Source organism: Phalaenopsis equestris, unplaced genomic scaffold (genome assembly GCF_001263595.1).
Source record: "Phalaenopsis equestris unplaced genomic scaffold, ASM126359v1 Scaffold000174, whole genome shotgun sequence".
NCBI lineage: Eukaryota > Viridiplantae > Streptophyta > Magnoliopsida > Asparagales > Orchidaceae > Phalaenopsis > Phalaenopsis equestris.
The window spans coordinates 1,717,831-1,732,190 of NW_018164616.1; the positions used below are offsets into that span (position 1 = coordinate 1,717,831).

Consider the following 14,360-nt stretch of genomic DNA (forward strand, 5'->3'; position numbering starts at 1 on the left):
CCCCCCCCCCCCCCGCCGATCCCGATCCCAAATACGCACGGTTCTTTTCGTCGATGAGATCCACCGATTCTCCAAAACTCAACAGGACGCACTCCTCCCCGCCATTGAGGACGGATCCATCATTTTCTTCGGCGCTACGACTGAAAACCCCTCATTCCACCTAACGAACCCCCTCCTCTCCCGTCTTCGCGTTCTTGCCCTCCGTTCTCTGGAACCTCAGCATGTCCGCTCTCTTCTAATTCGCGCGGTTGGTGACGTCGAGCGCGGCCTCCGCCTCTCCATTAACGGCGCCTCCGTTGCCATAGATGATGGAGCACTCGAGTTTCTCTCTCTCCATTGCGATGGCGACGCCCGTGTTGCACTCAATTCGCTTGAAGCGTCGGCAATCTTAGCCGTGAACCGAAGTTCTGGGGTTGGCGAGGGAACATCTATCATTACAACTGCTGATGCGAAGGAGGCGATGCAGTGCAAGCACTTGGCTTACGATCGTGATGGAGATGAGCATTATAATCTCATCAGCGCGCTCCACAAGTCGATGAGGGGCAGCGATGCCGATGCAGCCATTTACTGGTTGGTAAGAATGCTCGAGGGAGGAGAGCAGCCTTTGTACATTGCCCGGAGGCTTGTGAGGTTTGCTAGTGAGGATGTGGGACTCGCAGACCCTGCAGCTCTTGGCAATGCCGTTGCTTGTTACCAGGCCTGCCACTTCATTGGGATGCCAGAGTGCGATGTGTGCCTCGCACAGTGCGTTGCATACCTCGCTCTAGCGCCCAAATCTGTGGCGGTTTATAAAGCTTTGAATGCGGCAAAGAGAGCGGTGAAGGAGTCGGTGGGGGGGAACGAAGGGGTGCCGCTCCATTTGAGGAATGCTCCCACGAGGCTGATGAAGCAGATGGGATATGGGGATGGGTATCTATATCCTCCGGATAATCCCCAGCTTTGTAAGGGGCAGAGTTATCTACCAGATTCACTTAAAGGTCGGAAATTTCTCCAATGGCCGCCATTGGATGTAGAGCAGCTGTGAAGTCTGGTTGACTGGTATGTTTTATAATATGGGCAATTGGGTCTATATTTTATATATATATATTTCTTTTCTTTAACTGGTTTTTCTGGGGCGGGCTATATTAGTTCAAGATCCTTTTTTTTGTACTCTTTTGTCGATATTTTGGGTAATGTTGCTGTTGCATTGCGGTATGGAGGATGTGAGATTATGGATGTAGAGCTTTAATGGAGAAGAAGATTTTGCTGATCTTTTTTGGCTTGGTGGATATTTTATGTTTTAGCATGTTTAGATGCTTTGTAGTAACAAGAATGAATTGAGAATGATGATTGACAAACCTGAATACAAATAGTTGGGATGAAGTTGATGATTATGATCATTTAGATTGCTTTATATATTTATTATTATTATTATTAAATGAAATTTACATATCTAACGCTATATTCTTATGTGCTTTTACATTTCTCACGCATTTTTTTTATATTTACATACATAGCACTCTGGTGCTTTGATCCTAGTCATGAAAAAATGTATTTCACTTTTAAAAAATGGTAATAGTGCTATTTTTGTCTTTTTGATGTGATATTAAAGATTTGAGTGATATTTCTGTAAATATGAAAGTTTAGATGTGACTTATGTATGAATCATTAAAATTGTAGGTGCAAATGTGGTCTTCTTAGCGGATGAAATTAAATCTAGGCTATGCCAAAAAGTAGACATCAATCCAAATATATATATATATATATATATATAGAGAGAGAGAGAGAGAGAGAGAGAGAGAGAGAGAGAGAGAGATTTATGCTTAAACTCCAGTTTTATTTCTACTGTTATCTAGGTTTAATGAGCATGAAGTGTGCCTTCTATAGACATTGACATGGTTTATCTATGAAGAAACTACAGCGGATAATCATTTTTATTTTTCAAACTTTAAATATTGATACATCCATAAAGGCTTGGGACTTTCGGCATGAGTTTTTGATGACCATAAGTTTGATCTCTACACCTTCGTGGAAGTTTCGTGACTTAGGGCCTGTTTGGGGAGACTTATTGGTGCGGTCGGCGTTTTCTAACGCCGACTATGCGTTTGTTTTGCACGTTCGTTTCCGCGGTCCGAAATTGCCAACGCCCTTTATACAGTTCTCGCAACCGTGCTCGTTAGGGTGATGACTGCATATCGTTCGAGCTTTTCCCCTCGAGCCCTTGCCATCTCCCGATCTCCCGTTCCCGATCCCGTCCCGATCCCGTCCCGATCTTCGCCCTTCTCCTCTCCGATCTCTCTCGTCGTCTGGTTCATCATAAGGGCGAAGATCGGGATGGGATCGGGTCTGGTTCATCGTCGTCCCCGTCTCCTCTGCCCTTCAATCTCTCTCGGTGGTCTGGTTCATCATCGTCCCCGTCTCCTCTGCTTTTCTCATCTCCCGATCCCCTCATAGGCAAATCTAGTTCACTCACCAGACTCGTCCCCTCTCCTCGATCTCCCTGTAAGTTCTTTGGAGCTCCGACTTTTTGGTAATAGAGTTGTGTTCGAATTGTATGCACCTGTGTTGCCTCTATCGACTCTGGTGATGCATTGTTAGCGTAAGAAATATTTTGATGCATGTCGAATTCTGATTTTGTTGGAAAACATTTTGCAAGCTGATTGCTATAATGCTGGAAAAGATTTTGTTGCTCTGACTTTTTGGTAATAGTAAGGTTTTTCGAATTTGTTAAGCTTGTGTTGGTTCTATCGGCCCTAGCGATGCATTATTCTTGTGGCTTGATTTGTTAAAATAAAAAATAGTTAGATACATTTGCTTTCTGATGCCCTATGTTGCCTCACTGGAAAAAATTGTGGTGTTCCGGCTCTCTGGTAATATAACTGTTTATGTTGAACTGGGAGAAATGCGAAGAAGGATTGGCGTGGAATTGTTCAATTGTTTTACTGAATAGCTATAAAATGTGTGCATTAAAAGTTTACTCCCACCTTTGATTGGTAGAAATATTAGTTGCTGATACGTAACTACTTTTGCAACATTCCATGTGTCGGTGCTGGGTTATGCATTTGAAAGTCCTAATTTGGGATGTATTTTCTTGAGAAAAAAAAAACAATCAGAAAAGCAAAGCTAATAGGTAATTATATTATTTGAGTATTTGCTTACAACATCTTTATAAAAGAGAAATCAATACGACTGCTGTGGAGGTATTTCTAAGCACTACGGGAGCATTTAGTTGATTCTATTGTCTTTCTTTTATCATGTGTTACTTTTTACATCACAATTTAACAACCCAATATCCTTGAATGTACATTCTTCTATTGTAAGAAACGTAAAGTTAGGTTGCTAGTTTCACTTGATTATCTAGCAAATTTGACTGATAATTATCAGTTTCATACCCAGTAAAATTATGTTGATATTTTCGATGCACGTTGTCTTTGTAGCATTTGAAAATGATATTTATTAGAATAATGTTGGTTTGATTTGTTGGGAGGATGAGATTAAGCATATTCTTGATTTTCTTTGGAATTATTGATGGATATCGGAAGTTTTGCTCAAGAGTTTGTTCCCTTTAGTATCAAAGTGTGACATAACATGAAGTGAACATACATGAATATACTTTGTTATGTAGTATGTGAAGCTACGCACATTAATATTTCAGAACAAAAAAAGCTAGTCCGGTTTCCTTGCTTGTTTTTTTTCGAAGGTGGAGTTCAAATCAAGACTTTTTCTATAAGTTTTGCCGAGATTTATGAATTTTTTTAGTTGGTTTTCATTACTTTGCACGGGAATGTTGGTATAATTGCTATAAAACAATTTGCTTTACCATATTTCAAAAATTAAAAAAATGAGGCTTGGTGAAGCAGTTGAGGGAGGGTTTGATATATACAATTTCTCATTAGTTTTAACAAGGATTATGCATGAAGTTTTAAGATTATTTTTTGATGCAATTTGATATTGAAAGGCTTTTGAAGCAGTTGTATTAAAGGCTTTAATTCTGATCATTTTTTGAAGCAGTTGAGGGAGTGTTTGATACATACAATTTTTTTATGTCATTTTGAAGCAATTGTATCAAAGGCTTTAAATCTATTATTGCTTCTTTTGGTTACACAAGTGTATTAAAGGCTTTAATTCTCTTTTTTGGCTGCATTTGAATGGCTGAATAGATTTGGCCAGGTAGTTCTAGTTGCAGCTGCATCATTTTTTTGAATTGTCACGGAGTAGTTGGATTGGCAGCTATTTTATTGGCTACATTTTACTAGTTTCGGTTTCTGTTTTTTGTGAAATTATGAAAGAATTGTAGTGCTATGTATGGAGCTTGTTTAGTTGAGAGCATGTTGTGTAATCTTGAAGGGGGTTCGTCCGCATGGGAGAAGTTGGATTGGCAGCTGTATCATTATAGTGCTATGCATGGAGTTTGTTTAGTTGTTTAGTTGAGAGCATGTTGTAGTAAACTTCAATTAAGGTTCATAGTTATGTAATCTTACAGATTTGCTTAATAAAAATTTCGTGGATTGCCTTTTGTGGATGTAGCTCATTGGCCGAACCACATAAATATCTCATGTACTTGTTTTTTTTTATTTGTAAATTGCAACGTTGTGGAAATGATGTTGGCTGTCGGTCTTTATTTATAATTTGTTCATTCTTGAAATTGCATAATGATGTTAGGCTATTGTTTGTTGGATGTCGGTCTTCTTTCATAATGATGTTGGGCTATTTTTTGTACACAATTAGAAAATACTTATTTTCCCTTGTTCCCTATAATTTCAACATGTCTAAGGCGATTGAATGGGGTTCGTTCACAATGTGGGATAAATAAGTAACAATTATTTTTTGCGATCTATGTATTAAAGAAAGTGAACTGGGGAACATACCAACCACGTATTTTAATAAGAAAAATTGACAAAATATTGTTAAGAGGTTCAAAGAATTGACTGACAGAGATTACGACAGACTTAAATTTAAAAACAAATAAGATCACTTGAAGAAGGAATAGAAAATATGGAAGGAGTTGAAACGTGGATCTACCGGGTTGGGTTGAGATCCCATTAAAAGGACGATCAATGCTCTGTCTGAATGGTGGGCTGAAAAATTAGAGATAATTTTTTAACTAATCCCTGAATTGTTTACTTCTCAAATTGGTTTCTCTAATTGGAATTTTCTAACTAATCCCTCTAAATACAATATTACAGGAAATGCCGACAGCGAAGAAATATAAATAGTGCGGAATTAAGCCGGACTTTGATAAGCTGCAGCGACAGAAGGCAATGGTAGGATATAGTGACAGTAGGAAACGGGTGGGCGAGCGGCGGCAACGGGCGATAGTTGTTACGGCGGACGCTTGCCGATAGTTGGTGGTGGGCGGCGTTGACGGGGGAGGTCAGGGGGTAGTTATGGCCGGCAAACAGCGGGTGGCGGCCTGCTGAGTGCATTTTCTAAAGGCTTATTCATAATGTGTTTAGAGACGGGCTTGTTTAAGGTGTTTTAAAAACAATAAAAACATGTTTTTTTTAATATTTTAAAAACATGTGTTATTTCTTTCATTGTCTTTTTCTTTCTCTTATGTTTTTCGTGAAAATGAGCACACTCGTTTCCACACTAGACACAAAATGATTGCACTAGAGAGCCTTCCGTCTTCTTCTTTGTTCGATTCCACACCGGGAATTGTCTGCCTTCTACTTCCCACACCGCAACTCGAAGACGTAGTCCTTCAAAATAAAACCCAATTTTATGCTCAATTTGGTTTGTCAAACAATGACGATCACTCTGTTGCAAGCACATGAGGTTCGTTTTCTTCCCATCTTCTGCATCACACGCTTCAGGACAATCCCGGCCTTCGACCATCTTGTCTCTTCTCTCGAGCCGTTCAAGTATAACACACATCTGTACTGCTTCAATTCTTCAGTTGCCTTTCCCGATCTCTTTTCATTTCCTCTTAAAAGGCCTTTCTCCTGCATGATACTTCTTCAGATATATACGACTTCTATGCTCGGTATGTCTCTTTGGATATGTAATTCTATAACATTATAAAAGAAAAAAGATTGAGCGTTGCATAAAGACCGACCTACGTGCAACACTCCGACTGTTGAGACCGTGATTGAGGCAGAAGATGGAGTTAGCCCAGATGGTGGAGGACAAGAATCAGATGGAGAATACTAGCAGAAACAACTCCAAGAAAGAATTACACAAGAGTATCTTGACGACCATGCCACCAAAGACCCATACAATATCATTTCAGGGGGAGGCGCTGAAGGAGAATAATGTAGAGCCCGTCCAGAGGTCAACTTAAAGTGTCTTACAGCGTCAGAGATACAGGAGAAGTGAGCAAAGGGGCTATGTTTTTTGGTGATGAAAAGTTTGATGCAGGAAGCAGTTATGAGGATCGGACATTAGAAGTTTTCACAGTGTGATGAGTAGGTAGAGGAGCTTTGATCAAGCGACAATTTTCTTTTATCCACCTTGAGGACAAAGTACTTTTTTGGGAGTGAAATATTGTTACACCGGTCTAGCCTAAGGGGCAATTGGGTCTTTTATTATTTATTATTGTTTAGTATAAATAGACTTTAATAGGTTTAGGGTTAAGTATGTATGAGATTGTGTTTGGAATCTATGGTTTAGGGTTTGGGAGAAATTTCCGAACTCTCGAATTGTAGGAATTGGGAGAGATAGCTTGTCTCTCAAATTGTAGATGCATGTGTTTGTATTCATCTTGAGTGTTTGTTCTTGTAATAAAATATTATTTGCCCTCCAAATATTGTATCATAAGACTTCATGATGCATTTACATACGTATCACATAGTTACTATGTATTTACATATCACAACAAAAATGGTTTTTTATTTACTGAGAATGGAAAATCTTTTTGTATTGGTGCCGATTTATATTTTTCTCACCAATTTTTTTATTAGTTCATTATTCCATTAGAGATTTTCAAGTGGATCATCATACTGTTTGCTGCAATCATACTTACCGTTCATCTATAGAACAATATCACTCTGTTCTCTTTTTTTCTTCACACCAGGTTGTACAATAAATCATACTGGATGGCCTGCAATATGATTGTTCATGTTGGTTATAGAAAGGAAAGAATGAATCAGGAATTTATGGAATGAATTTACCATGAACGAACCCCAGAATGGCGAGAAATTATTCCATACGGAGTGCACATGCAGCTCTACGTGCGGACTCCAGTAATATGCCGCCACGTGGAGGTTATTGTGTGGTTATTAACGTGAAACCGCGGAGGTTATTGGGAAGTTATTGGGGGATTATTGAGGAGTTATTGCAGGGGTTAATGCAGGGATTATTGAAATGGAACCGTCGAGATTATTGGAGTGGAATCGCGAATGTTGTCGGTGGGTTATTGAAGGTTTATTGCGGCGTTATTGGAGTTAATTTTACAATAACCCCTCAAAAACTCTCCCAAATAACCTCTGCGGTTCCACTCCAATAATCTCCACAGTTTCACTTTAATTTTTTTTAGTTTGACCTGATATAACACACATGACGGTATATTACTGGAGTCCGCGCGTCTCCGCATGGAATAATTTCTCCAGAATAACAGAACTTTGCCAAAGAAAATGTATGGGATACAAGTTTCATTGTGCGCTAATGATGTATTCCCACTTTTTTGGTTCTAAGAAAAAAAGGCACCGGCATCTAAATATAATATGATGGAAATCCAAATGTTTTACACTCATTCAAAATATAAAATGTGTCTTAAGGATGACCGCCATGATATTCTAAGTTTGACATACTTCTCTTCTTTCAAATAATTTAGTATTTTGATAATATCAGACTCAAATTTTGATATTGGTGTGATCTCATGCATATATTCAGTTACAGGAGCAATTATTAGGTGCGGAGTCTGCACATGCGGATTTAGTTGTATTTTGATTTATTGATTGTATTGATACAACCAAGAGAACTAAAATACAACAAAATCTGCTGTACCAAGTCCACACCTAATAATTTTTTAGTTACAAACATAAATTTTGACTCTTGTTTAATGTTAGATTTATGTTTGTGATTTTATTCTAGCATCGGTGCATATTTATATACCACGATGTGAAAAGAATTTAGCAGTAATTGTAAATCTTCACCTAACTCGTCCTTAGATTAAAACAAGGCTTCAAATGGAAGCTTGTCGAGTCAATCTCTGCATTATATAGTTCTGTTTTAATGATCTCTTTTAGGATCATTAAAAACATGCCAATCAAGCGGAACATTACAATCATCATCAGCATGAAGGCTCTCATATTCTTGTCAGAACATCTTGCCTATATGGAAAGTTCTTTGGCGCTTCGTACATATCTTATTTACATTTTAGTCTAGTTGATCTGAAACTAATATGCTATTTGTACCAACATAGAAGTACAAAAATATTTACCAAAAAAAAGACACTAGTGCAACAAAAGTTGGTTCAAATAATTAATGCAATGTAAGTTTCTTTGCAAAAAGGTGAGGTGAAAGCGGTGCTTTTCATGAAAATCAGCAGATTTTAGAAGTGTAAATTGCTTCAGAATCAAGGAAGTCAAATTTTCTTAATTAAAATAAGACGTACTTTGTTACCTCTCCATTTTCATCATGCCCCTTTAACTTTGTTTAGATGTTCGACTGCAGCTGTATTGAGATGTAGTGCATTACAAACCTCAAATGATTATGATTTATTGCAAATTTATTCACTCAAATACTTTTTTTTCTGATTTATTTGCGTTTGATCCTGTTTTAGAGGCAGTTTGGTTTGCTACGATGCAAATATAAATATATAATGCATATCCTTAGATTTCCTTAAACATAGCATGGGGGTTTCATTCCAGTCTAATCCATTAATTCGAACTTCTGAAGGATCTGAAGAGAAAATGTTTACCTCATCGTGATAACTGAAATGAATACATCAGAATTGTGTGATTTGTATGTAAATGCCTCTAAATTAATATGTTACATCCAAATTAAAAAAAAATAAAAACAATTAAATGATTTAGATATAGTGCCCTGTATGATTACATTGCAAATCTCACTAAAGATATTTCCAAATTGCGCTGAAGAACTGTTATTTATTTTCAAGAATTTGGGAGGCTAGTTGGTTGCCATTTACCTGCCGTAAAGGTTGGTGTGTGCTATGAATTGCATGCCTTCACGAATTATCCTGTCTGGTTCCAGATGATTGAGGAGAAGCTAGAACTTTCAAAATATTTATCTTGGACTTTTCTTCTTGTCTGATAGGAAAAAGGAAGCCTGCACCCCGATTCATATGCCGAGGTTGTACATCTCCTGAAAGTTGAGCCGAGAAGCTGTATCCTCATTGATGACAGGGTGACGAATGTGGAGGCATCTGTAAATGCAGACATGGTAGGTGTACATTTTAAAAATGCTGAATCTTTAAAGCAGGATTTGTCTTTACTGGGAGTTCAACTTGAAGTTATAAGCAATAGTATAGGCAATAGTTGATGGACGGAATTCAAAGGTTCTTTCTCCAATCGTCTTATTTGTTTTTGTAATCCTTCCTTCTTTCTAAATAAATTTCAGGTGTTATCTCTCCAACTTATCAATGTGAAAGCCTGTAAATTTTATCAACTTACCATTGTAAATATTGTGTTCGTTGGTTTTTGTGGAGTGATGCTACTCTCCAAATACAAATAAATTTTCCTTTAAAATATTGCTTTTTCTTGTCATGTCCACATATATATATATATATATATCACAGCGTATTTGAATTAATATATAGAATGTCATAAATCAATGTAAGAATATCTTGTTTTCGTATAACAATGTTTGTGTAGTGGCTAGCCTAGATGAAAAGTATATATTCATCCATATTAGTGATATTCTTGTTACCTTTTTGCATCAATATCATAACATTGAAAAAACTCATATTTATTGTTCATAAAAAATTTGTCGGCATGAATCACAAGGAAATCTAACAGTCGGCAGAGAAGATGACAAGACAAGCTTGGGCCCACCAGGAGCAGCCGAGGATCTGCATTTACCCGCCTGACTCTTGCTAGCCGGGAAGAATCTAATCCCATGCCGGATGAAAGAAAACGACCATTCCAAGAGGTAACCCAGAGGGATCTCACACGAACAATCAAGCATGATTCTTCATCCAAACCGAGCGGACGATAGAAGCCGCCTGAATCTTGACGAGCGGCTAGCACTTTCCGGTCGATGCCTCGACTATGATCGCCTATATTATAATTCGGTCGAACGCCTTTTCAGGCTTCCGACTTTATAATTATGCACGACCTAAAATATCACCAACCGTACCTACTTTACATCGTATGTATCACACACTTCAGGACAACTCCGACCTTCGACCATGTTGTCTCTTCTCTCGAACCGTTCAAGTATAACACACATCTGTACTGCTTCAATCCTTCAGTTGCCTTTCACGATCTCCTTTCATTTCCTCTTAAAAGGCCTTTCTCCTGCTTGATACTTGTTCAAATAGATACGACTTCTATGCTCGGTATGTCTCTTTGGATATGTAATTCTAACATTATAAAAGAAAAAAGACTGAGTGTTGCATAAAGCCCGAACTACGTGCAACACTCCGACTCTTGAAACCGTGAGTATTGGAGCAGAAGATGGAGCTAGCCCAAATGGTGGAGGACAAGAATCAGATGGAAAATACCAACAGAAACAACTCCATGAAAGAATTACACGAGTAACTTGATGACCATGCCACCAAAGACCCATACAATATCATTTCAGCGGGAGGTGCTGAAGGAGAATAATGTAGAGCCTGTCCAAGGGTCAACTTCAAGCGCCTTGCAGAGTTAGAGATTCAGGAGAAGTGAGCAAAGTTGCTATGTTTTTTGGTGATGAAAAGTTTGATGCTGGAAGTAGTTATGAGGATTGGACATTAGAAATTTTCACAGTGTGATGAGGAGGTAGAGGAGCTTGATCAAGTGGCAATTTTCTTTTATCACCTTGAGGACAAAGTGCTTTTTTGGGAGTTTACACCGGCCTAGCCTAAGGGGCAATTGGGTCTTTTATTATTTATTATTGTTTAGTATAAATAGATCTTAATAGGTTTAGGGTTAAGCATGCATGAGATTGTGTCTGGAATCTATGGTTTAGGGTTTGGGAGAAATTTCCGAACTCTCGAATTGTAGGAATTGGGAGAGAGTCTACCTCTCAAATTGTAGATGCATATGTTTGTATTCATCTTGAGTGTTTGTTCTTGTAATAAAATATTATTTGTCATGATTTCTGCCAAAAATCGTATAATAAGACTTCATGAGGCTTTTACATGTGTACCACCTAGTTCCTATGCATTTACATATCACAACAAAAATGATGTTTTTTTTACTGAATGGGCAATCTTTTTCCATTGGAGCTGATTTATATTTTCTCGCCAATTTTTTTCTTAGTTGTTTGTAATTCCATTAGAGATTTTCAAGTGGATCATCATACTTTTTGCTGCAATCATACTTAACCGTTCATCCATAGAACAATATCACTCTGTTTTCTTCTTTCTTCACTCCGGGTTATACCAATAAATCATACTGGATGGCCTGCAATATGATTGTCCATGTTGGTTACAGAAAGGAAAGAACGAATCAGGAATTTATGAAATGAATTTACCATGAACGAACCCCTAGAATAGCAGAACTTTGCCAAAGAAAATGTATGTGGATACAAGTTTCATTGTCCGCTAATCATTACAACAGAACGAACCCCTAGAATATACTCGTTCAAAATATAAAATGTGTCTTCAGGATGACCTCGATGATATTCTAAGTTTGCATACTTCTCTTCTTTCTAACAATTTAGTATTTCAGTGATAATATCAAACTCAAATTTTGATCTTGGTCTGCAGGAGCAATTATTAGGTGCAGAGTCCGCACATTTGGATTTGGTTGTATTTTGGATTTATTGATTGTATTGATACAATCAAGATAACTAAAATACAACAAAATCTGTTGTACGGAGGCCGCACCTAATAATTTTTTGACATAAATTTTGACTCTTGTTTAATGTTAGGTTTATGTTTGTGAATTTATTCTAATATTGGTGCATATTTATATTCCACGATGTGAAAAGAATTTAACAGTAATTGTAAATCTTCACCTAATTCATCCTTAGATTTGAACAAGGCATCAATTGAAGCTTGTCAGGTCAATCTTCTGTATGGTATATTTCTGTTGTAATCATCCCTTTTAGGGTCATTAAAAACATGCCAATCAAGCGGAACATTACAATCTTCATCAGCATAAAGGTTCTCGTATTCTTGTCAGATTATCTTGTCTATATGGAAAGTTTTTTTGGTGCTTCATACATATCTTATTTACATTTTAGTCTAGTTCATCTGAAATTTAAGACGTTATTTGTACCAGTGTTATAATAATATCTTTAATCTGTGTTGTTTCTCTTGGTTAAAATACGGGCTTTACACTGGCTTGAATATTTTCTCAGAAACTGTAAATTTATCGGCACCACTCGACTCAAATGGAGTGACTTTTTGTGGCCGTAAGGGTTGGAAGAAAAACGTGAGAAAATTCATGGGTATTATCATATGAAAAATTCCCATATTCAACATCTGCCACTGCTGAATATGGGAATTTTGGAATTCAAACTATATATGTTGGGCTTGGTAATTGTTGAGCCTCAATGTTACGCTTAGGCTTTGTTTCGGCGGTAGGGCAGCGGTGTGGTGGGGGCCGTTATTCTTCACTGTTTGGGGCAGCGAGTGAGGCTCGATGCTGCGCGTTTTAGGTAAAAAGCGGGCTGCGGATTCGACCCTGTGGCCCCGCTTTCTCCTTCGGCTTTTTCCATTGGTACCCTGCTTTCCCCGGCTACGAGCTCTCCCTCTCTCTATCCTTCGAAGCGGAGACACGTAGCGATTCGTCCAGCGTAGACGGCGACCGAACAAAAAAATCCTCTCTAAGAACTTTCTAGAGTGGAGTCGAGGAGGCTGCGTGATTCTTCTCAGAATGAAGAATCAAAGCGCTCATCAGGCCATTGGAATTCCAGTAAGCTCTGTGATATACGCAACTGGGGACTTGAAAGGTGAAGCTGCCGAGCGTCTATCTCTCATGCCCGCTTCTTATGGTTCTTCTCAATTTCAAAAGAGTAGGAGACTAAAATCTATTTTTTCCCCCTAATCTATGTTATAATCTTTTATAGTTTTCTTAATGTTAATTATTCTTCATTCACAGGTAGAAAGCATCCACTTTTTCATTGGATGAACAAGTTTAAGAGCAACGCAAATAGTTATGCTAAAGGAATATGTGACCATGGTATTTCCGCTTCCCACCATGAGTTTCTACGCTTTATAAGTTTTTCATACAAAAATAGCTGCAAAGTTCACACATTTCCGAGTTTCTGTTCACTCCATTTATAAAGGCAACTAATTTTTACTGTTTAATTGAACTCAGTGAGTTTGGGATCCACTGTCTCTCAAACTGTGAAGGGGAAGTTGAGCTTGGGCATGAGGGTTATTCAAGCCCGAGGAATTGGAAGAATTTTCAGACAAATTTTCTCTGTAAAAGGAGAGAATTTGTTGAATGCCTTCCAATGCTATTGGTCAAGCACAGCCGGTCCTATTCCTGCCAGAGTTCCTTGCAAGGTTGTTAAATGTCATAAATTTAAGCGCTTTATCATCATTAAATTGATGGAAGGAAATTTTTTTCTCTTTCAGTGAAATCCTTTTTGATTGAAATATTGGTAATGTACAGGTCATAATCCCTTTGAGTAGAACGAAAAGAGCTTGCCAAAGTGAGAATATAAACAAGCCAAGCCAAAAGTACATCCAAATCATCACAGAAGATGACTTTGAGTTTTGGTTCATGGGTTTTCTTTGTTATGAGAGATCTTTCAATTTCATAAAGAAACAACTTCATTGACACAACTCTCACTGTAGAAAACAAGTGAAGGAACAATTACTTGCTGTTTGTGAAGTATTTAAACTTCTCAAAGTCTAACGAGAGTCAGTTCAATGCAACCTTATATTTAGGGTCTTCAACCTTTGCAATTTTTTGTGAAATACATACAAAGTGCACTTGTAACATGAAAGTTTTTATTTGGAATATAAATGATGTAATATGAAAGTTTATATATTAGGCTATCGTATTACAGGCCTTATTTGTTCGTATTTGTTTACAATCTATGTTAAGTAACTGTTGCTTCGTCTCTTTGTAGATTAAAGCACTGGAGATTGAATGAGGTAGTTAAAGAGTCCGAGCTTAATATTTTACTTATTGGCAACATTGTTGAGAAGGTCGAGGAGTGGATCAATGAAACACACACACACGCACATATATATATATATATATATATATTGTCAATAATGGTTGAGGAAGGTTGAGGAAACGGATCATAAATTGGTCAATAATGAGTAATACAATGGCGTTTTGTTTTATTTATAAGAGGGTGTGCGGAGT

General features: G+C 37.7%; 2 protein-coding genes and 1 pseudogene across 2 annotated transcripts in view; all 3 read left to right on the top strand.

The window, feature by feature from the left end:
- The window catches only part of LOC110022236 (ATPase WRNIP1), a gene marked incomplete in the record, with an annotated part of 9,820 nt that extends 544 nt beyond the window's left edge, over positions 1–9,276 (top strand). The window contains 2 exon segments of the mRNA XM_020721073.1: positions 12–1,038; positions 9,199–9,276. Of these exon segments, the coding sequence (XP_020576732.1) occupies positions 12–1,024 (1,013 nt within the window).
- Positions 8,738–9,423, top strand: LOC110022165 (annotated as a pseudogene).
- Positions 9,424–9,715: 292 nt separating this feature from the next.
- LOC110022151 (putative GEM-like protein 8) lies at positions 9,716–14,036 on the top strand. The gene is made up of 4 exons (XM_020720966.1): positions 9,716–13,050; positions 13,137–13,217; positions 13,356–13,546; positions 13,656–14,036. Exons 1-4 carry the CDS (start codon positions 12,912–12,914, stop codon positions 13,821–13,823), a joined length of 579 nt encoding a protein of 192 aa, XP_020576625.1. The 5' UTR covers positions 9,716–12,911; the 3' UTR covers positions 13,824–14,036.
- Positions 14,037–14,360: the final 324 nt, after the last annotated feature.

Excerpts from the sequence above, each read along its gene's own strand:
- LOC110022151 (XM_020720966.1), top strand. The coding sequence starts at position 12,912 with ATGAAGAATCAAAGCGCTCATCAGGCCATTGGAATTCCAGTAAGCTCT. Across the intron at positions 13,218-13,355 it reads TAAAGGAATATGTGACCATG|TGAGTTTGGGATCCACTGTC; the intron begins GTATTTCCGCTT and ends AATTGAACTCAG. Across the intron at positions 13,547-13,655 it reads CTGCCAGAGTTCCTTGCAAG|GTCATAATCCCTTTGAGTAG; the intron begins GTTGTTAAATGT and ends GGTAATGTACAG.